We start from the raw sequence: 24,446 nt of genomic DNA on the forward strand, positions 1-24,446 counted from the left end.
TGAGCCGGGTACAAGAGCATGTATCAGAGGCCCATTAAGCATATCTTAGTCTTGTACTCCAGGAAGCCCTTTGTAGACCCCCAAACTTTGTTGGTGTAATCTGGGTAAATAGAGATCTGGTGACTGTCAAAGTGGGCGGCAGCAGTCTCCCTGGCACCAACAATGATACAATCCCTGTCCTTGTAGTGCAGGATCCGGGCAATGACAGCCTGCAGCAGCCCCCCAGGCCTAGGGGGAGCCACCAGTGCCTGGTGTGCCCCTTCAATTACAAACGGCACATCTCGGATCCAGTGCGCCACAAACTCTTCAGTCCCAGCACCGTCAGCACGCTCTGGGAACCCAAGAAAACGGACACTACTGAGGCGGGACCAGCCCTCCGCACCTTTTACTCAAGCCTCTCAGCTTTTGAAGTGACCTCAGCCATCTGTTTCGCAGTGCTGCCACCTTGGACTGGAGCTCAGACATGGATCCCTCTGTGACTCGCACCTGATCAGACACCTTCTCGAGATCCAACAGGAGGAGGATGACCTCAGTCACCACCATCTCGTTCTTCCCCTTGAGGGTCGCCCAGAAGCAGGGAATCACAGCAAGCAGCTCCGCTCCTAAAAGGATGAACCTGTAAACGGATAGCCCCCAATACCAGCCTGTCTGGTCTGCCTCTGGAAAGGGCGGACACGCGTAGCATACTGCTTCGTGGTGTGCCCACCCGAGGGGAGGACATGTATTCTCACTGCACCAGGTTATAAGATGGCAGAGACAACACCCTGGGAGAAACAGCAGCCCTTGTAGAACTGTCCAGCCGTAGGATATATAGTACTTATAGGGGCCAAAGAACTTAAACCCCTTTCAGTATCTCACACAGCCTTGCAAGGCCCCTCAGCCAGGGCCCCCTCCAATTCTCACTGTCCCAGAGGTAATCGTGGGAAGAAGGAACACAATCCAGAACACCAGTGCCCCAGGCCTCAAGCCCAATCCAATAATAAGGCCCTCACTCCAGAAGGGGTTCCAGCGAGGGACCCAAGGCGAGCCGCACAGCCAGTGACCAGGCCAGGACAATCCTAGGCCTACAGTTTTTATAGTTCCCCCGGGGCCGGCACAAGTCTAGGGGTAGGATCCTTCCCGCTTGAACTTATCGTTTCACAGCGAAGCCCCCACGCACCATTGCCTCCAGTCCTGCCACCAGTGCACTGTCAAAGGAGCAGGGCTCCCTAAGTGAGTCTAGGGCTCAGCCTTCCACCGCACTCCCACCGCTCCACCATGGCAGACTTTAACACCGGTGCAACAGCGGCCCTATGATGACATGGGAGTGGCTTCAGGGACAACTGGCCTGCTCCTCCATCTGCGGTGGGACAGCCTCTGGGGCCAGCGTCGCCACAAGGCCGCCAGCTGGTTTCAATGCGTGGCTAGCGTTCAGGGACCACAGTGGCCTCTACGGTCGCAGAAGAGAGCCCCTCCCCTGCAAGTCTCTAGTCCAGGGCAGGGGGGCAAGCACACAACCCTAATGTCTCACCACCAGCGGTCTGTTCGGATGTGACACGTCGGGCAGGTATTGCCCAAGACTCACCGCACGGCCCAGTCCTCCCGAGGCTGCTGCTCTGAATGCCGCAATCAGTCCGCAGTTTTCAGGAGGTGCAAGCAATCCCCCCCTGCCGCCGCTCATTAGCCCACGGTGCCGGTCAAGCGTAGGGAGGACAGGAGCCGAGTTACAGGGGCAAATGTCAATAGGTATGGCAGGATTTTGAAGGATATCACTGGGCATCAAGGAGCCTTCTAGAAGTGCGTCCTGCTGGCCATCTTGTGTGACCATGCCCTCGAGCACTGTATTATTAAATCCCTATCACAGTAATGTAACAATTGTGCCACCGCTGGGTTCATGGGCCAGTTTGCGATGATCATCTTGCAAGATGCCAACATCCCAATATACTATCTATTTTGACCTTAAGAACATCTTAGCAATTATTGACAACATCTAGAATCTGATCCTGTTTAGCGGAGGAGACAGAGAGATTGCTCAGTTGATGGGGTGAACAGTCCAGGGGAGTCTTCCACTTGCAGGGGTGCGTTTTTTGGTTCAGGTCTCCCTCCTCTCACCTTGTTTTGGCCCATTGCTGCGAGTCTCAGTCTATGGGGCTTCTGGCAGACAGCTCATGCTCTGCCACCTGTGGAGTACTGCCTCGATGCTGTTCACAGTGATCGGGCTCTGCCACCCCATTTGATGCCCAAGTCCCCTTAGTTTGAAGTAAAGTCAGTGATAGGCTCTGCTACCCCATTTGATCCCTTAGTTTGGGGTAAAGTCAGTAGGAAAGAACAAAGACACCCTCCCAGGCAGCTATACATGCCGGGCTGCAGTTTCACAGGCAACTGCTCCTCCTCAGCTGCCCACAACACGCTGCCTTGATGCTGCTCATGGGCCCCAACACTCTCAGTTGGCGCCTGGGCCACCTTGGCTTGACTGCTGCTGCAGGCTAAGATCAGTAGGTAGACACAGGTAACCCACTAGGCAGCTACTTACCGGGCCGCAGCCACGCAGGCCAGCCGATTGTCCTCAGCCGCTCACGGTGGTTACTCGATCACAGCTAAAAGGAAACGCAGAGCCTCAGCCCCGAGCACGGTCACTACATCCAGCGAGGTGGTATGACACTTGGTAGCGTGCCTTTAAGTGTTTACGCTGAGTATGGTTCACCTTTACCATCACTAATGAATGTGTCTCTAAAGAGCAACTGGTCAAACGAATTAGAGAGAGACTTCTGGTTTCAGAGTAATGAAGGGTACTCTGGTGAAAAAACTACTCTACGTTAGTGAACATTAATTTTTAAGCTCAATGACAGGGAGACAATTGTACATTGCAGCTAAATGACTATGTTTTAGGTTGATAGAGAAAATCAATGTATAGTGTTAAAGTGTTAATAGCAAGGAACAGGTGCTAATGTCAGATGAAATGGAACAAACAAGCTCAATCTTGTTGAAGGAATTTCTGAAAGATTTTAGTAAATCTAAGAGAAAATTGGTTTGTTATCAACATAACATATTGTTGAATCCAAATGCACAACCTAAGGTTCAGGAACTAAAGAATGTTCCCATATTATTGAGGGATAAAGTGTCTAAGGAACTGGAAAAACTGGTCAAGACTATAAGTGAACCAACTGAAGTGTCTGATTGGCTTTGAGAAATAGTTTGCACTGCGCTCCCTAAAATCAATTAAATGTTGTCTACAGGTAAGGGTGCTAAATGGTTCTCAATGGTTGGCTCATTCTCTGCTTAGCATCAGATTTAGTTAGTCCCATATAGTAACAGACTGACTGTATTTATCACTTACAAGGGATTACTCAAGTTCAGAAGGATGCTGTATGTGTTGCCTTCGCCTGTTGCAGTGTTCCAGAAATTAATGTCACACCTTTTTGGCAGAAGTCCAGGTTTGAAACGTGTTAGTGTTGGGCACAGGATATATGAAGGTTGCGTTAGACCTAAATCAAGCTTGGTGGAGGTGATACAGGCAGCACCAAAGGACCATGTCAGATCCTTTCTTGGGTTTGCAGAATTTTATATGAGGTATGTTACTACTTTTGTGTGGTCCGATGATTGTTAGAATGTTTTGAGGCTATTAAGGAGGCTGTAACTATTGCTAATGCTTTAGGAGGTATTGGCATTCACCCTTATTTGGAAACGTAATGACGGACACAAGCAACAAGGTTAAAGGTGCAGTGTTATCGCACACTAAGAAATGGGGTAAAGAGTCAATAATTGCTTTTGCTTCTAGGACCATGTCACTATCGGAAGATAAATATTCTCCTACTGTAAAAGAGACTTTGGTGGTCATTACAACCCTGGCGGACGGTGTTAAAGCGGCGGTAAGACCGCCAACAGGCCAGCGGTAAAAAAATTGCAATTACGACCGTGGCGGAAACCGCCAACAAAGACAGCCACTTTAACACTCAAACCGCCACAGCGGTACAAACAAACAGCACAGCAGTCACCGCCAACAGACAGGCGGGAGACAATGTACCGCCCACACTAATATGACAGGCCAATCCTCCACCTTTTCCGGGGCAGATTCACCGCGGATAAAAACACGGCGGAAACAGGAATTTCGAAGGGAAAACGCTCACCTCTACACACCCCACGAGGAACGAGGACACCATGGAACCGGAACTCCAAATTCTACCTGCGATAGTCTTCCTGCTCCTCTACCAGGAGCACAAACGCCGGCAGCGAAGACCACGGTGAGTACTGCACCTACGACACATGGGAGGGGGGAGGGCAATAACAGGGACACGCCACACGCAACACCCCCACCCTCACCCACTACAACACACACACTAATACATGTTGATACATTACAGTTACACCCCCGAGCCCCCTGGAAGAATGCAAAGACAAAAGGAAATGATTGTAACAATTGTAATCTATTAAAATCCAGTACTCCAAAATATATATACACTATAAACAAATATATACACCAATAATACAAGTCCAGGTATTGCACCATTTATAGTCCGTGGACCACTGGGCCCAAAATGCATGGGCGAGGCCCACACTCGATACCCGATCAAAACAGAGAGAACACTGCAGGGGCATCAGATAGAAATACAACAGGCACCTCAGGGGGAAGGGAAGGAGGGCACCTCAGCCGTGAGCTCATGAGTGCACGACGCCAGATCCACGAGGGGGCTCAATGGCCACTGATGTATCCTGGGGAGTGCAAAGCCACAGTCTCTCAAGTCTCTACAGTGGGTGGTTTGCCCACTGTTCAATCCTGGGGAGTGCAAAGCCACAGTCTCTCAAGTCTCTACAGTGGGTGGGTTGCCCACTGTTCAATCCTGGGGAGTTCAAAGCCACAGTCTCTCAAGTCTCTACAGTGGGTGGTTTGCCCACTGTTCAATCCTGGGGGGTGCAAAGCCACAGTCTCTCAAGTCTCTACAGTGGGTTGGTTGCCCACTGTTCAATCCTGGGGAGTGCAAAGCCACAGTCTCTCAAGTCTCTACAGTGGGTGGGTTGCCCACTGTTCAATCCTGGGGAGTGCAAAGCCACAGTCTCTCAAGTCTCTACAGTGGGTGGTTTGCCCACTGTTCAATCCTGGGGAGTGCAAAACCACAGTCTCTCAAGTGGATAACAGTCTCCACTGGTTCTGGAGGGGGACTGGTGCCTAGAGTGCTTCATCCTGTGAAGGACAGAGGTAGTGGATGGATCTCTCCACTGGTTCTGGAGGGGGACTGGTGCCCAGAGTGCTTCATCCTGTGAAGGACAGAGGTAGTGGATGGATCTCTCCACTTGTTCTGGAGGGGGACTGGTGCCCAGAGTGCATAACTCGCCCCGTGACGGACCCAGTTGCGTCAGTGCCCCTGCCGCTCATGGGCTAGCGGTGCTTGAGCTGGCGGTGCCCGGTTCAGCGTGCTTGAGTTGGCGGAACCCTGTTGAGCGGTGCTTGAGTTGACGGTGCCCTGTTCAGCGGTGCTTGTGCTGGCGGTCCTTCATGGTCCAGCGGGGCTTGTGCTGGCGGCCCTTCATGGCCCAGCGGGGCTTGTGCTGGCGGTCCTTCATGGATCAGCGGGGCTGGCGGTGGCCTCCTGGGCAGCTGGGCTGGGGCTGGCGGTGGACTCCTGGGCAGCTGGGCTGGGGCTGGCGGTGCCCTCCTGGGCAGCTGAGCTGAGGATGGTGGTGCCCTCCTGGGCAGCTGGGCTCGGGCTGGCGGTGGCCTCCTGGGCAGCAGGGATGATGGCGGTCTTCTCTGCTGTGCTGCTCTTCCCAGATTTGCTGGATTTCTTGTGGTCCTTCCCCACCTTGGGAGGTGTCACAGCTGACTCCACACTGGGGACCCCTGGGAGCGACTTTTGTGGTTGGAGTCTTCCCCCTCTCCCGCCGGGCACTGGCCAACTTCTAATGCTTCACAGGTGGGGGACTGGCTGTGCTGTGGCTCCATGCCACACTGGCTGTCCTGGTGGCCGGTGCACTCCACATACTGGTGACTACAGGCACCACTGGTCCCAGAGATGTTGTGGCTGAGGTGCTACTTTGGGACCTATGAGATGACGGGGTGGGGGAGGTGTGGGAAAAAGGTCAAGGCTGGACATTAAATATTTCTTGGACACACTGGGACGGGTAGCTGGAGGGGGTTTGGGAGTGGATGAAGAGGTGGTGGTAGTAGGAGGTGTTTCGTGACTTTGGGTGCAGGTGCATGCGCTGGAGGCTGTCGTGAGGTGGATGGCTGTTGGGTGGGTGTGTGGCTGTGTTTGTGTATCTTGGTAGGGGGTGTCACAGACACACTGGGAGAGGACACAGGGGATGTGTGAATGGTAGTGGGGGTGTTGACTGCACGGGAGCGGGGTGTGCTGGAGGGTGTGCTGGTGAGGGACGTAGTGGCTGTAGAGGTAGTGCATGCAGGTGTGAGTGTAGATGAGACTGGGAGGGAGGAGGGAGACGACGAGGAGGGGGACACAGTGGAGGCAGTGGATGTTGGTGTGTCTGCATGTGTGTGTTGCTTGCGTGAGTGCCTGTGGGATGTGTGGTGCTTATGTTTGCCTGAGCTTCCCTTGTGTGTTGATGTGTGTGCATGCTGGTCTGATGGTGTGCTTGGGATAAGCAGAGGTACAGGGGATTGGGTCTGGGTGGAGGAAGTTGGAGGGGGGAGGCTAGAGACGGAGACAATGGCTGCCATCAGTGCTGAGGCCAGAGTTTGAAAAGCTCGGTGAAGGGCCGCCTGACCAGAATGAATGCCCTCCAGGAATGCATTAGTTTGTTGCAACTGCCTTTCTACACCTTGGATGGCATTCAAAATGGTAGACTGTCCAACAGTAAGGGAACTGAGGAGGTCGATGGCCTCCTCACTGAGGGCAGCAGGGGTGACTGGGGCAGGGCCTGAAGTGCCTGGGGCGAAGGTGATGCCCACCCTCCTGGGTGAACGGGCACGGGGCGAAGGCAGTGGCGCTGCTGGGAGGGCGGTGTTGGTAGAAGGGGGTGGCGGCTGTACCTGTAGATGCGGGGGGCACAGATGTTGGCGCCACCACAAGGGAGCTCCCATCAGAGGACGTGTCTGTGTCGCTGGTGTCAGCTCCTGTCCCCGCTGTGAAGCTCCCCTCGCCCTCCGTCCCACTGGTGAATTCCGAGTCCGTAGTCTCGCCCTCCAGGACCATGTGGGATGCCGCTCCCTCGTGCTCCGGTGCCACTGCTCACAGACACAGAAGCCCCCTGCACTACGCCGCGCTCTTGGGCTCCACTGTTCAATTCCTGGGAAATGGCCTACAAGGCTATGGACGACATCTGCACACATAGATGACACAGGGGCATGTATACCTGTACTTGGCAGTCTACAGAGGTGGGGTGCGGTGCCACATGGCCTGCCTTACGGAGGGGCCTTGCCTACGGAACTCGCCCTGGCCTAGGGAAACCCACAGCCCTCCTCCCCCACCCAGACAACTCCACTGCGCGCAAAGTCAGCAGAATGAGAGTGTACTCACCCCTTTGTGTCTGCTGTGATGCCCTCAAGCGCCCATCCAACTCGGGTAGGCCACGCCAGGATCCTGAACATCAGGGGGGTCATGGTGTGACGGGCACCCCTCCCACGTTGGGAGGCCATCCCCAGCTGAGCCTCCGCCGTCTTCTTGCTCCAGCGGCGAATGTCCTCCCATCTTTTCCGGCAGTGGGTGCTCCGTCTGTGGTAGACCCCCAGGGTCTGGACGTACTTGGCGATGGCACGCCAAATATCTTTCTTCTGGTGGGCGCTGACCTACATGAAATGTACAGGGGAAGAAGAGAAGTCATTACCAACTGCACCGTCAAAGTGATTGGCCCCCATCCCTACCCTTGCCATGTGGCACATGCATTCATCGTCTTTCATGCACGCAGCACTCTGCCCCCTTCCTTCTTACATCCAGCCCTCTCCACACAGGCATAGCCCATACAACATGCTCCCTGTGTACTTACCTGTTTGTCTGGAGGACCGTAGAGTAGGGTGTACTGGGGGAGGACCCCATCCAGGAGCTTCTCCAACTCCTCCGATGTGAAGGCAGGGGCCCTTTCCCCAGACACTCGAGCCATTGTCTCTTCCAGACCGAGGTCACAGCAGCACTTGCAGCGTAGGTCCTCTCCTGTCGAAGATCAGGTATCGAGTGATTGAACAGATAGAAAATGGCGGTCACGTCCACAGCGGTGCGTACCGTCACCGCCGGCGTCATTGGCTCCTGGGACCTATAGGGTCCAATGTTAACCAATGCAGCATTGCGCCACGGGTCTCCGACCGCCTACCGCGACGGTGTACAAGGCCAGCGCAGTTACCTCACATCCCATTGTCTCACTTTACAGGTCAGGCAGCCGCCATTTCAGGGGCCCACATGGCTTCATTTTCAACTGCGTCACACATACCTAGGCCTAGTCTCAACACCCATACAGGCCACCTTTTGTGTATGATTGGTGTTCTGTGTAAACTGTGGGTACGTACCTCTGAGTTGTTTGACTCTGTGCTTGCTGCTGTCCTTCCTAGGCACCGTCCGCTGGGACATGTGAGGAGATGGCGGCATCCTCCGGTGTACCGACCATTGGTGGACCTGTTGACAATGGAGGAGCGACATCAATACAGGCTTGACCGTGCCACAATCCAAGAACTGTGTACCCAGTTGGAGCCAGACCTGATGTCAGCAATCCGCCATCCCACAGGAATCCCCCCTCAAGTGCAGGTGCTGACAGTGCTCCATTTCCTTGCAAGTGGATCTTTTCAAACAACTGTGGCCATGGCATCAGGGATGTCCCAGCCTATGTTTTCCAACGTATTGTCCAGAGTGTTGTCTGCCCTTCTGAAACACATGCGGAGCTACATCGTTTTCCCTCAGGTGGAGGATTTGCCTACAGTGAAAGGTGATTTCTATGCCCAGGGACATATCCCCAACATCATAGGTGCCATTGATGGGACCCATGTGGCTTTGGTCCCCCCCACAGGAGGGAACAGGTGTACAGAAACCAGAAGAGTTATCATTCTATGAATGTACAGATGGTATGTTTGGCAGACCAGTACATCTCCCATGTGAATGCCATGTTCCCTGGCTCAGTGCATGACGCCTACATCCTGCGGAATAGCAGCATCCCTTATGTGATGGGTCAACTCCAGAGGCACCATGTGTGGCTATTAGGTGAGCACCTGGAAGCAAGTCAGTGGGAATGGTTGTCTGGGGTTATCCCTCCAGGTTAGTGTGTGTCTAACAGTTGCCCCTCACCATTTGCAGGTGACTCTGGTTACCCCAACCTGTCATGGCTACTGACCCCAGTGAGGAATCCCAGGACCAGGGCAGAGGAACGCTACAATGAGGCCCATGGACGAACTAGGAGGGTGATCTAGCGGACCTTTGGCCTCCTGAAGGCCAGGTTCAGGTGCCTCCATGTGACAGGTGGATCCCTGTTCTACTCACAAAAGAAGGTGTGCCAGATCATTGTGGCCTGCTGTATGCTTCACAACTTGGCTTTGCAACGACAGGTGCCTTTTCTGCAGGAGGATGGTCCAGATGGCGGTGTTGTGGCAGCTGTGGAGCCTGTGGACAGTGATGAGGAGGAAGCAGAGGAAGAAGACATGCACAACAGGGACTCAGTGATCCAGCTATATTTCCAGTGAAACACAGGTAATCCTGCCTACTACATGTACTTTTACACTACTACCTCTCTCCTGTCTGTCGTTTTCACCCAGTGTATGGTCACTGAGTTGTCACTTTCCCTTATGATTTCACAGATGTGGGTCCCACTGTGTGATATCTGCTTAAATTCCTCATGGACTAGAGCTGTGTGACATAGGTATGTTGACATTACTATTTCAAATTCATTTTGTCATTGTAATTGCTAATACACTATTTCGAAATCACAGACTCCAGATCATTTTGTGCTTTAGGTGTGTTTATTTAAATGCAAAATATTGGAGGGGGTAGTGAAATGGTGAGGGGTGATGGCGGAGGAGTGTCCATGGCAGAGTCCAGTCTATTAGTCTCACAGGTGCATTGCCCATATGGGCATAGGAAGTGGAGCTGGGGCAGTTTAATTATGGACAGAGTGACAAAGTGAGACAGTAGGATGACAACCAGGGTGGTCTCATTTCTTGGCGGGGGTCTTGGCATCGTTCTCTGTCTTGTTCCTGGATCTCAGGGACTGTTTGTGGGGTGGTTCTCCATCTGCAGGGGGTGGGGTGCTGGTGTGGTGGTCCTGTGGCGGGGCGTCCTGTCCACTAGCGCCGGCAGAGGTGGTGGGCAGTTCATTGTCCATGCTAGTGTCAGGGGCCCCTTGTAGTGCCACAGTGTCCCTCCTGGTGTTGAGTACTTCCTTCAGCACCCCTACGGTGGTGCCCAGGGTGGAGCTGATGGTTCTGAGTTCCTCCCTGAAGCCCATATACTGTTCCTCCTTCATGTGCTGGGTCTCCTGAAACTTGGCCAGTATCGTTGCCATCATCTCCTGGGAGTGGTGGTATGCTCCCATGATGGATGAGAGGGCCTCGTGGAGAGTGGGTTCCCTTGGCCTGTCCGCTCCCTGTCGCACAGCAGCCCTCCCAGTTCCCCTGTGTTCCAGTGCCTCCGTCCCCTGGACCGTGTGCCCACTGCCACTGCCCCCAGGTCCCTGTTGTTGTTGGGGTGGTGGGTTATCCTGGGTTCCCTGTAGTGGTGGAAACACAGCTGATTGACGTGTCTTGGGGACGGAGGTATGGGCCCGCTGGGTGGGTGCTGTACTGGTTTTTCCAGAGGGGGGAAGGTCTGTGGTGGCCTGGGCCTGTGTGAGGGGAACCGACTGTGCCGAGGTCCCCGATGGTCCGGGCTGGTTATCTAGATCCAGTTGCACAGAGGTGCTGTCATCACTCTGGGCCTCTTCTGTTGGTGGTGTGGACATGTGTGGACCCTCCTGTCCGGTGACGTTGTGTAGGGGTCCTGCAGGGGTATAAAAGGATGTTTGTTAAATCTGTGTGTGTAATGGTGTGCAATGGGTGGGTGACCGTGTACCCCAGTGCTAGAATTCCTGTGTGGGAGCTTGTGTGATGGTGGTTTAGGGGGGTGTATGGGTATGCGCAGTGGCCATGCTTTGGTGATGGGTGTCCATGGTTTGTAGTTGCATGCAGGGCTTGGTGTTGGGATGTGTGGTTTGTGATGTTGGGACATTTGTCAGGAGTTGGGGTGCTGGGGGTGAGGGTGAGGGGTATCTGATAGCATGCAGGTAGGGTGGGGGATGTAATAGTAAAGCTTTGACTTACCAGAGTCCATTTCGCCACCTACTCCTGCGAGGCCCTTAGGATGCAGAATCGCCAAGACCTGCTCCTCCTATGTTGTTAGTTGTGGGGGAGAAGGTGGGGGTCCACCGCCAGTCCGCTGAACCGCCAGGTGGTGTCTTGAGACCACAGAACGCACCTTCCCCCGTAGGTCGTTCCACCTCTTCCTGATGTCCTCCCGATTTCTTGGGTGTTGTCCCACTGCGTTGACCCTGTCCACTATTCTGCGCCATAGCTCCATCTTCCTAGCTATGGAGGTGTGCTGCACCTGTGCTCCGAATAGCTGTGGCTCTACCCGGACGATTTCCTCCACCATGACCCTGAGCTCCTCCTCAGAGAACCTGGGGTGTCTTTGCCGTGCCATGGGGTGGTGTCGGTTATGTATGGGGTGGAGTGTGTGGTGATATGTAGTGGTGTGTTGTGTGAGGTGCGTGGAAGTTGTGTGGGTGATGGTGTTGTGTGCCTGTGGATGTTGTTGTTCTTGCTGGTGGTGTCTCTCTGGCCTTCTTTCTGAATTTTTTATCATGGGGGTTTGTGGGTGTATGTTTTATATTGTAATGGGTGTGTGGGAGTGGTGTGTGTATGTGTCTCAGGTGTGTGTATTTTGAATTGTCCAATGTGGGGATGTTTTGTATATGTGTGTGTATTTTGAGCGCGGCGGTGTGTACCGCCAATGGAATACCGCAGATGAAAGACCGCGTGGATTCGTGTGTCGTGATAGTGTGGCCGTATTTCTGTTGGCGTGACGGTGGAGGTTTTGTTTTCCCCAGTTTATCACTGACCTTTGGTGTGGCGGACTTGTGTGGGTGTCTGAATTTTGGCGGATTCAGAGATGTAGGTCATAATAGCTGTGGTGGAATTCCACGGTCGCAGCGGTGTGTTGGCGGTCTTCTGCAGGGCGGTAAGCGGCTTTTACCGCCAATGTTGTAATGACCGCCTTTGTCTTGTGTTTGTGGATTATAGCACTTCAGGAGTTTTGTCAGGGGCAAGTCAGTCACACTGAAGTGTGATCAAAATCCTTTATTGAAGGTTTTGACTACAGAAGGATCTTTTAAAGCTTCATCTAGAATTGCAAGGTTTTTGAAGTGCTTGCAAAACGTTGATCATAAATTAATCAATGTACTGTATAGGGAGGATTTAATAGTTAATTCTTTTTGTCAAGGTTACCTTTGCCTTTAAAGGAATGTGCTGACGAGATGAGGGATGAATATCGTGTGTCTTTGGTTAAGGACCCAGGTATACCAGCTGTTCGTAAAGATGTACACAAGGAACATGTAAGGAAGGGTGGTATTTTTAGAAAAACTAGATCATACATTGAAAAGGTTAGGACTTAAAAGGATGTGTTAGAGGATTGTTTAAAACCTGTTCTGGAAGGTACAGAATTATTGGTTGTCAAGGACAATGCTTTGACAGGTAACAGGATGATTCCACCTGAAATGAGGAGAGAAAATATAATCAAAATTGCTCATGGGGTGCATTTTGGAAACAATCTGTAAAGAAAAACTACTGGGAGCTAGGTATAGATCTGAGGACCAAGGGAGCTGCGAGAAATTGTGTGCACTGGGCCAGGTAGATAAAACTTTCAAAATCTTACGTCCTCCAATGTCAGATTGTATTATTCAAAGGATCCCTTAGGAATATGTTGCTGTAGATATAATGGGTCCTATAGGATTACAAAACAATGATATTTTAACCTCAATTGATTTGTTTTCACATTAGCTAAAAGCAAAGATAGTTGAAAAAATAGACATTAATGATGTGCTTGATGTTGTAGATAACATCCTTAGAAAGGAATGTATTCTTGCATAGTTTTTAAGTGACAATGGAGTGCAATTTACGTTCAGCAAATCCACAATTATTAGATATCATACACAAAATGACATTGTTATATAATCCTAAAGGAAATGGTCTTATAGAAACCATGGGCCAATTGTATCAAAGGGTGTTACCCATTCTGTGTCAATGGCAAAATGTGTTCATACATATGGCCCTATGTGTTAAAAGTGCTATACAAAAGACCATGGGAGGAAAACTGAGTTGGGATGTACAATTTGCAAAGGCAGTGTGGCCATACAGGGATACGCAGCATGAAGCTACAGGATGTTTGCCATCTGTTATTATCAGAACGCATAACCATAGAAGTAAATGTAATCCTGGGTGGCCATTTCAATCATATGTGGTACCTGTGAGTGTTGATAGCATAAGGAATGGTATTAAGGATTGGCACATGTCTAAAACATACTACTACAAGAATACCAGTGGAACTAAGAGTAGAGCAATAGGTTTATGTTAAGAAATCTGCTAAATTGTATAAGGGAGAGAGTGTATAGTATGAACCAATGGAAATTACAGAGATATTGCTTTATTGTGTACGCTTGAGTGATGGGAAGATTTCACATTACAATTGGAAATTATGATTTTTGGAAGGAATATAGTTTGAATGTTGGGGCACAATTTTTGATTAAAGATACAGAATTACGAGAAAATGTATTTGTTCCATCTTCTGAGCCTAGCACTGAGAAAGCTAAAGAACTGATTGGTGGATTAGTGTGGAGAATTAATACAATGAATCCTCATATGATGAGTGTTAGACTTGACAGTCTTAGGGTGGTCACCCCTAACTTTTTGCCTGCCTCCCTCCACTTTTTGGACACTGTTTTTGCTGGTTTTTAGACTCTGCACACTTTACCACTTCTAACCAGTGCTTAAGTGCATATGCTCTCTCCCTTTAAACAAGGTAACATTGGATCATATCCAATTGGACTACCTAATTTACTTATAAGTCCCTAGTACTGTGCACTATATGTGCCCAGGGCTTGTAGAGTAAATGCTACTAGTGGGCCTGCAGTACTGGTTGTGGCAACCACTTAAGTAGCCCCTTAACCTTGTCTCGGGCCTGCCATTGCAAGGCCTGTGTGTACAGTTTCACTGCCAATTCGACTTGGCATTTAAAAGTACTTGCCAAGCCTAAAACTCCCCTTTTTCTACATATAAATCACCTCTAAAGTGTGCCCTAGGTAACCCCTAGAGCAGGGTGCTGTGTGGGCAAAAGGCAGGACATGTACCTGTGTAGTTTACATGTCCTGGTAGTGTAAAACTCCCAAATTCGTTTTTACACTGCTGTGAGGCCTGCTCCCTTCATAGGCTAACATTGGGGCTGTCCTTATATATTGTTTGAGTGGTAGCTGCTGATCTGAAAGGAGTAGAAAGGTCATATTTAGTATGGCCAGAATGGTGATATAAAATCCTGCTGACTGGTGAAGTTGGATTTAATATTACTATTTTAGAAATGTCACTTTTAGAAAGTGAGCATTTCTCTGCAATTAAATCTTTCTGTGCCTTACAATACACGTCTGGCTGGGTTTAGTTGACAGCTCCTTGTGCATTCACTCAGACACACCCCAAACAGGATACTCAGCCTCACTTGCATACATCTGCATTTTGAATGGGTCTTCCTGGGCTGGGAGGGTGGAGGGCCTGCTCTCACACAAAGGACTGCCACACCCCCTACACAGACCCTGGCAGACAGGATTGAACTGAAATGGGACCTGGTGCACTTCTAAGCCACTCTTTGAAGTCACCCCCACTTCAAAGGCACATCTGAGTATATAAACAGGACCTCTGCCCCTTCCAACTCAGACACTTCCTGGAGAAGAAACTTGTAACCAGAACTGCCTGGCTGCCCAAAGGACTCACCTGACTGCTTTCTGTGAAGGACTGCCTCCTTGCTGTTACCCTGCTGCTCCCTGGCTGTGGTGAAGAAGTGCTCTCCAAGGGCTTTAATGGAGCTTGCCTCCTGTTCCCTGAAGTCTCAGGATGAAAAAGACTTATCTCTTGCAACTGGACTCCTGGTGCTGCGAAAATTCAACGCACAGCTTGCTAAGAACGACGCACAGCCTGCACTGCGGTGAGAAATTCACCGCATGCTGAACCGGAACGACGCAGCGCTTGTTACTTCGCTCCACAAGCCCAGGATTCCACGCACATACCCCGGGGCGTCAGAAAACCCCGCAACCTGAAGAGGATCCACGACCGAGCGTTGGAAATCGACGCACAGCCGTCCCTGCGTGGAAACTAAACGACGCATCACTGTGTGCGGCCTGAAAAATCAACGCACAACTCCTTTGTTTCCAAACTTCTCCTCCTCTGCGGCCCATTGCCGATATTTTTCACGCAAACCACGTACTTTGTGCTAAAAGAGACTTTGTTTGCTTTAAAAAGACTTAAGACACTTTTTATCACTTTTCAGTGATATCTCTACATTTACTTATTCCATCTTTGCTCGTTTTGACCTGCAAATATCCCGATAAATATTATATATTTTTCTAAACACTGTGGTGTATTTTTGTGGTAGTATATTGTGTTATTGTATGATTTATTGCACAAATATTTTACACATTGCCTTCTAAGTTAAGCCTGACTGCTCAGTGCCAAGCTACCAGAGGGTGGGCACAGGATAATTTGGATTGTGTGTGACTTGAATGGATAGAGAGAGGGTCCTTGCTTGGATAGGGGGTAACCTGACTGCCAACCAAAGACCCCATTTCTAACAATGTGGAAAGTAGGGATATATCTCTAACAAGAGACATCACACAAGAAACTACAAAGTCAGTATCTTGTTCCAAAGATAATGTCAGGTGGGCAGTTCTACTGTAAAGATATTCCGAGTCAATGCTGGAAGAGATGAGTTAAGGAATTCTGAACTGAAGGTACTATCAAGTGGACAGATGCCAGAGATGAACTGAAAAAGGAGCAGGAAACCTACAGTCTAGATAAAGGACTATGGTGCATATTTATAAACCCCTAGTACCACTGAAGCGTCACTTGTTTTGATGATCCCGTGGCGTAGTGTGACAGCCGATATGTACAAGGTTGCGAGAAGCCACCTTGCGCTGGCAAATATGGACCCCTTTCACGCATTAGTCTGTGTGAAAGTGGCGTTATATGGGTGTTACTGTGGCTGATCCCATGCAACACCCATGGAATCTGACAAATTCCAGATCAACAAAGCTCGGAATGGGTAAGATTCCTATGCCACACCAGGGGTGGTGTAAAAGTGGCACAATGAAGAGAAATACCTCTATTTCTCCTCTTTTTTCCTTTTTCTATGTGTACTGCATTCTGCAGCACACATAGAAGTAGAAAAACATCATTAATGATTATGTACATAAACAATCAACCCTGCAACGCAGGCACCCTTGCACCATTGTGCAAGGGTGCCTGCGTTGGCGCTAGGCTGCCACTTCCTCACCAACACTGAGGAAAGTGCAGGGATGCGTCGTATTGCTATAAATCCAATGCATCCCTGTACTTTTCTAATGGCGCAGCTCGGCGCTGCAAGATGGCCTGTGGCGCCGGGCTACGTCATTATTTTGTAAGTGTACCCCTATGTTTGCATGGAGACGGATAATACTATTGCACAGCTAAACATTTTTTGTAATTATATTAACATTCTTTTTTGTATTTGGATGTGGATTTGATTTTAGGGTAATGTACAGTGTTATACTGTATTTACTATCTAGAGTGTGGAAGTTGGAATCTTGAAAAATGTACATAAACAGTGAATGTTTGAATGTCCAATGTGAGCAGCTGGATGAGTTGGCTCTTTGCTGAGCAGTACTTAATGTTGATGTGCAGTTGCGCTCTCCTGGTAATAAATCTACTATCTATCTACATTGGTCATATTCTGAATTTTAATACATAATATTGATTGCTTATTTTGAAAGTCTTCAACAGGCTTCTGATTAAGTCTTATAAAACTGTTAGCAGAAAGCTAGAAGTTAGAGAGGAGCGTCACGCCAGCAACATCAGACAGGATGGACAGGCACGCGTTCAGCACCCAGTATAATCAAAAGTTACTGTGAAGCAAGTAGGCTTCACAGGCTGCTCCCCTGGGCTGTTTTTACCTTTTGACATTTGCACCTACCCTGTGACCAAAATAGCAGGCTTGCTATTCAGATAGAACAGTAGGCTTTATTGCTCTGAATCAGATATGCAAGTGTGCACCACTGTAAATTTCTGTGCTGTTAAGATGTTTCTCTTCTCTGTCACTACTATTCGTCTCGGGTGCATCAAAGTGGAATCTTAAAATAAATATTTTGAAATTGATTTTTCATGTTCTAACACTCCTCGAGTGTTTTGTTTATCTATGAAAGAGGATTTTGGTTCCCACTAACTGTCCCCTGTCTTGTCTCATGGGACTGATTGTTACCAGAAACTCCTCTAACGCAAACATTGCTCAGTGGGTTGCGTATTGGTTGCAGTCCAACTTGTTTTCTGATTTGGGTTGACACACTTAGTCCTTACCGCCAGGGGAGTCTCAAAATTTAAAACTGTTGTTCTAGATAATGTATCAGATAGATACATGAACGACCCCACCAGGAGCATTTACAACTTACAGCGCTGCAATGATGACACTCACTGGTTGTAGTGACAGGCACAACACCACAATCATCTCATCATGTTCTTCACTGTGTCTAAAATGGTTGCACAACTGTTCAAGCAGCCTTAGAGCTACTTTGCCATTATGCTGCTCAGTACTGTGCTTTTAACTACTTCTTCAATGTGTGTAAACCCCATTCCTTAGCAAAGCAACAGCCTTGGGAGCTGGGGGAAAGCATGATGTCATTTCCCTGAACAAGGAAGTGAAATCAGCCGATCAACTCATTTCACTTTCTCTGCACTGGTGGTTTTGGGGTTACCTATGCCCCCGAGCATCGATCCAGACAGGAGAGGTATTGTTGGAAGGGGGAGAGTCTCCCCTTTCCAATGGTACCCTTCCCTAGTGAAGGAGGGTGATCCCCAAGCAGGGATCCACTCCACTAGACCCCAGGGAGGAAGAGCAGCCCCTTGGACAAGAGCTTCTGCTCTCCTTGGTTTTTTTTGTCTATTTTTTTTTTTTGCCTAAGGGGGGGAGGGAGCAGAAACCCTACTAGGACACAAGGGATTTTGTTTATGTAATTAGTGTAGGGGTGGGCCATCATGGCCCTGTCAATGCCCCTGCCCCTCCTCCCCAAAAAATGGACAGTCTTTCTGCTTCCCAGGGAGGGGGCAGATGGGGGTAAAAAAAAAGTGGCAGTCTATCTGTGGCAATAGTTCCTGATCTGCCTGCCGCAGAGGGGGTGGGGCTGGGCTGGGGAGATAAAAGCCAATTAGGCACCAGGGATTTTGTTTTGTAATAGTTTAGGAGTGGGGTCTGTACAGTATGGGCATGGCAATGTCCTCACCCTCCAAACAAAAATGGGCACAGTCTTTCTGACTCCCTTGGGCTGAGGTCAATAGGAGTCTCCACGCAGTCGCTCCCACTGTCCTTGGTTTGATCCATTCCTGTTGTGGCGATGGGCCCAAACACACAGGTGGGACAGCATTTATTTTAGCACAGGTGGGACAATGCTGCGTGTTAGGAATTTTGTGGATTCCTGCAGAATCCAGAAGTTTCCATCAGAGAAATGTAAGGAGGATCGGTGATTTCAGGAAAAGTCTGATGTTTGCAGGGCACTGTTACTAAGAAAAACTAAAGGGATCCACGAATAACACACAATCCTGTATTCCCTCAGGTGTCTAGTTCAAAAAAATGTACAGGTTGGCTACGTTTCCCTCGGTGCCGGCTGAGCTAGGGTCCAAAATCTAGAGCTACCCACAATATAAAAAGAGGGTACATTTTCTGTGGAAAAATACGCTGCATACATGTTGTATTTTGAGCTGTTTCCTGTTGCGGCCACTAGGTCTTCTCACACAGGAGAGCTGCCATTTTTATTGGAAGACTTGGGGGAATGCAGGGTTGTGGAAAATTTGTGGTTTTTCATATTTTCCAGAACTTTCCATCACCAAAATATGAGGAAAATGTGTTTTTTAGACAAATGTTGAGGTTTGCAAGGGATTCAGGGTAACAGAACCTGGTGAGAGCCGCACAAGTCACCCCTTGGTGTTCTCCCCTAGGTGTCTAGTTTTAGAAAATGTACAGGTTTTTATTAATTGTATTTTTATATACTGTGTTGCTTTAAGTGAACTGAGTGGTATATATAGAGGGCCAAAATGGCGGCATCGCTGAAACGCATTCCCGTCCAGAGAAATTAAACCTTTTTTTGTTCTTTCATTCATGGAGTGCTGTTTACCTTAACAACCGTCAACAATTTATTGGATATATATATATATATACACACAAATAGAAACACATATAGGGGCTATGAGTCAACTCTCATCATCCATTAATTGTGATACCAGTGCTCACTTGTATTGACATGTAGTGGCGGTAAGTGGTATACATTGCTCCTTTATCTGGTTACAGTGACATTAATACATTATACACTACTCATTTACCTTCCATTGTAGACACTCTCTGTTGCTCTTACTGCTGTCCATTCACCGGCAGGATCTGCAATGCTCCCTCATTTTTCCCACCATCGGTGGGTCCAGGATTGAAGTAGGGCCGCACTGTGGTGGAGAAAGAGGCCCCGGAGAAGGTGAAGAGCAGAGACTTGTCATCCACATTATACACTGATAACTTACCGGCCTCATAGTCCAGGAAGAGACCCAAAACTCTTGGGGAAACAGACGTCGTCAGGGGGGTGGTGGGGAAGGTGAGAGCTCTATATTCACCATCTCTGAGCGACACTGCCCAGAATCCATCCTCAGGTGATACTGAGGTCCTCCTTTTCCTGCTCACACACTCATCACACACCCCCAGGCCCCATTCTGTCTTGTCCCCCACCTCTACCTCCCAGTAATGCATCCCTGAGCTCAGTCTCTCTCTTCCCAGAACAATGGGGTATTTAGTAAATCTCTGAGGTATATTGGGCAGATTCTGTGCTCTGTGACCATTTCTCACGCTCCTTCCATCCTTAGACAGGATGAGCCACCGTTGAGCAGTGTCAGGATCCAGAGTCACCTCCCCTGTAAAAGAGAAGCAGGCATCAGTGCTCAGCAGCCAATCCTAGTAGTAATTACACCTTATCAGTGTTTTAGCCATACATATTTCTACCAATCAAGAGACATCACCTATAAATCATACAGTCCCTCTCACTTGTTGCTTTAGCCAAATTAAATCACATTTTCTGGCACTGCAGAAAGAAAACACACAATCCAGATCTGGAGAGGAAGACAAATGGCAGTTTCTATGTGGTGATGCACTTCATGTGCATGGAATACACGGTTCTCAATGCCCAGTTTTAGACAGCTGGTTATAGAATGTAACAATGGGGGAAAGTTTTTATCAGATATGAATAACAGAATACTTAATTCAAGTGAAGAGGTACTAATAAATAAACAGGATAGGTAACAAATACTCTCATTCAAATGACAGTCTGTTGTTTCACAAAAAGGAGAACCAAAATCTGTGGTTGAAATGACACAAACAAATGGGCTCTTGCTTATGCATTCGATGTACAAAAGATTGTCTCCATTATAATTTTTTTTTTTGTATACAACAGATTTTAATGCATATATTTTATTTTTGACTTCCAAATTAAATTCTCCTGGTGGAGTTTTAATATAAAAAAATAGTCACACAACATTTTAAGGATTGCAAAACACGTTAATGTTTTTTGTGTGTGCTTTAACATAGGGGTGAAACCAAGGAAGTACTATTTCTCACATTTTGATGAATGCAACCATGCATTTGTAGGAGTTATGTATCACATTTATCACAAACCAGATATAAATTACATAACGTCAGATAATGTCAGTGCCAAATTGCAAGCATGGACCCTTCAATATAGCCAAGGAACTGCTGATTACTGCACTCTACCATGAGGGACTGGAACTATCTGAGTTGTGGGGTCCGCATTAGTCTTTATAAAAGAAAACAGAATGTGATATAGCCCAAAACAGAATAAGCTGGTGCAGAGCGTAGTTTACTGCTGAGTAGAAAGCTGTGCTCACACATCGGGAAAGAGTAGGGGGCATTGACAATTGCAAGGGTTGGGGGTTGTGCAAAACTGAAAGCTATTTTGGGATTGAGGCAGTGCGGAGACTGGACTATGCTCTACTCAGAATGGAGAGATGAGCATAGAGTGAATATGTGCCACGGTAGAGAGTGCCCTACTGTGAACAGAGGACTGTACAGAGTGTGAAAGGGCTCTGTAGGGTGAAAAGTTGTGCAGGGTGTAGCTTGAGAGCTGGGCAGAGTGAGGATCTGTGCAGAATGGAGGGTTACTGGGAGTGCAGAGGACTATACAACTGGCACAGGAGCACACAGAGTGGAGGTTTGTGCTGAGTGGTTGCTGTCTGTAAAGTATTTATTCTGTGCCCAAACATTAATAAAATGAAAGAGCAAAAGAATATAAATCCTAAACAGAATCAGAAAAATAGATCACAATTTTAAAATGACACCAAAATGACAAAGAGGATCAAGGAGAAAAGGAGATATGACTTTTTAAATGTTTAATTATAAATAGTGCTAAAAAAGGCAAAGTGCCAATGACAGTCATTTGTCGTGGCAGACTGGAACATTGGTGCAATTTTGGATGACCAAAATGGAGCACGGGTCATATACACCAACCAGGTTTGTCCTAGGGTCCGATTTAAATATTTGCCTAGCGGACATTTCTAGCATTGGCAGGAACCGCAGTCACAGCGATTCCTGCCAATATTTTCCAAGGTTGATGGACAGCTCTGTCAACAAGATGGAGCCGTATGGCAAACATAATATATTTTTTGTTTGCAAACAGAAAATCTGAATATGGGATTTTCTTATTGAAAATAAAATAAGCAATAACCCTCCACCCTGGGAGCGTCCTCCCATTGCAGAGGGGAGAATTGAGCTCTTTTTAATGCTCCTTATCACCAGTTTGTTTCTGATGGTGCCAGGCACTGAAAATCGGCTGTATGTCTTCCCATCTAAATTAGATGGGTGGATATATAGCCAAACTTTTGACAGCCTGACGGATGTTTGACTACGGCAGAGATGTAGTGATTTTTGCTGTCGTGAAACCTCTGGTCTGCCCTATTCTAAATTGGGCGGCCAGACCATAATGTTGGCTGGGAGGGAACCTTGTTACCATTGTTCCCCACCAACATGAAAGTCAGACTTTTAGTCTCCTTTAAGTCCCAATCTACCACAGGAGTACCTTTCCAAAGCCCCCAGGACCTCAGGGGAGGAATTTAGAGACAGGGCGTCAGGCAAACTGCAACATCAGGGCTCAGTCCAGGTCTAGATGCCACTACTTATCTGAGCTCTAACAGCAAAGTCCTCTTTTTTACCAATGAGAAGAGATCACCTGTTAGCGGGCCAGTGTGTAGCAAGTTGCATCCCAGCTAAGCTTTGATACAGAGCCACCTCTTAGGAGAGTGAGTGCACACGAGAATTCAATTAGTTGCACACCGCGATGGAACACTAACACGCACCTGCCTTGGGAAGGATATCAAGGACCGACCAGGACCCTCCATTCCGAGGACAAACTCAGGTGCCCTCAGTCAAGAATCAGACTGCTTTGTAACTACTTTGTATCTACTCCTCCAGGGGTAAGTGTACCTGTAGTGTTTCAGTCCTCTTGTCCACAACTTTCAGGATTTTGCACTGATGGTCTATATTCTTACATTAAAGGTACAGAGGTACCCCTGAGTAAGTATTTCATCTCTAACTTGTACTAGTGGGCATTTACCCTGATATTTGTACCTGGGCCTCTTAATATTGCCGTAATAGCAATTCTGACGATCTAGCAGGTAATTGCAACACATGGTGAAAATTATATAATGCAATTTCATTGCCAACCAAGTTAACATAATATTTCATCATTGCAAATGTACCAGTAATCCTACTGTCCTTATTAGACCTACATATCAGCATAAGAGTTTAATAGTTGTCTACAATATTACAACAAATAAACTACTCAACAATACAGAATATATTGGGAATCCATTTTTGGTGTTTGTTGTAAAAAACACATAAACAATTTGTACTGCACGTTTTCCTCACTCTTGGTTGTGTTTTTTGCACTTTGTAATTTTGAAACAAGCTTTGAGGTTTTGCCCTATTAGAGGGCATGTATTAGATACAGTGATTGTGCAGAGCTGTCCAGCCTTCAATTCTAACTAAATGATACCTCTGCAAGCCACTGCTTATGAAATTTGGAAATTACCCAGGTTCCTGTGGGTTGAGGAGTACCCCTAATTTTGCTGTACTGGTTTCTACATAGGACAGCTAAGCCAGCCACCGTGAAAAATAGCTTGTTGATGCTAGTCACAGTAATGACATGTTAACATTTAATTTCTACATGTCATAATTTCAAATACCTTGCACCCTGCTTTGTTGACTACAGGGCCTGTATGAGGGTGACATCAATATTTAAAAGAAAGGTTCAGATCTGTCAGAATGGTTTATTTTGATAAGTCAAATTGCAGTTTAAAAACTGCTCCAGCAAGGCCTGTAGCCTTGTTGCACTACCACATTACTGGATGGCACAATAGGTGCAGCAGTCAACTGGTGGCATTTTATATATAGCCCCTGGGTAATCTCTGTACCATATATTAGGGACTTTTAGGTAAGGTAAATATGCCAACTAGGCTATGCCAATTCTACCATATTTTAAGAGGGAGCAGAGGCACTTTAATACTGGTTAACAGGTGTAAGGTGCACATAATTCTAGTGATGTTCCTCATGTCACGGTGTGATAATTTATGTTTATGAAAGTAAAAGAGTGAACAACTAATGTAGAACGCTGCACTGACACGCAATTTAAATGTGCAATTGCCTGTATTTCAGAGTTCAACTTGGGTGCCTTTTGAATTAAATCACGTTAGAAGGATCAGACTTATGTTAAAATGTAATCTAGACTCTAGACTAACAGTGCATTTAGAAACAATATTGAATTTCTTGTGATTATTGAAAGCTTAATGAGTTTAAAAATATGTGCAAAGTGATTGAAATGCACTTCTCTGTTGTACTTAATGAAATGCAATTCCAAAGTTTTCTCATTTGAAATGAAATGTGTTACTCATATTGATAAAATATTAGTGTTGAATTTACAAGTTTGCATATTACATATGTATAAAATCATCTATGTACACAGGCTCACATGTGCCAGGAGATGTTCGGCATAGATTGTTAGTTTAAAAGAACATTTGAAAGCAAAAACAGACGATCAGTAACAGGACCCCTCTCATCTTATGTATAATGGGTAAAGCGCCATCCTTTATTTTGATTCTATTCTTGAAACCCTTGATTTTCCCATGCTCACCTGAAAAGACTTTGGGAAAGGCCCTTTATTGATTTTCCACAAGGTCTGAATCT

At 47.7% G+C, this 24,446-nt stretch overlaps 1 protein-coding gene across 1 annotated transcript in view; it reads right to left on the bottom strand.

Annotated features, from left to right (window-relative positions):
- The window catches only part of LOC138299219 (E3 ubiquitin-protein ligase TRIM39-like), a 216,941-nt gene that overhangs the window by 11,353 nt on the left and 181,142 nt on the right, over positions 1–24,446 (bottom strand). The window contains exon 7 of the mRNA XM_069237345.1: positions 19,538–20,110. Coding sequence (XP_069093446.1) covers positions 19,566–20,110 — 545 coding nt within the window. The 3' untranslated portion in view covers positions 19,538–19,565. The remainder of the gene's footprint in view (positions 1–19,537; positions 20,111–24,446) is intronic.

Source organism: Pleurodeles waltl, chromosome 6 (genome assembly GCF_031143425.1).
Source record: "Pleurodeles waltl isolate 20211129_DDA chromosome 6, aPleWal1.hap1.20221129, whole genome shotgun sequence".
NCBI lineage: Eukaryota > Metazoa > Chordata > Amphibia > Caudata > Salamandridae > Pleurodeles > Pleurodeles waltl.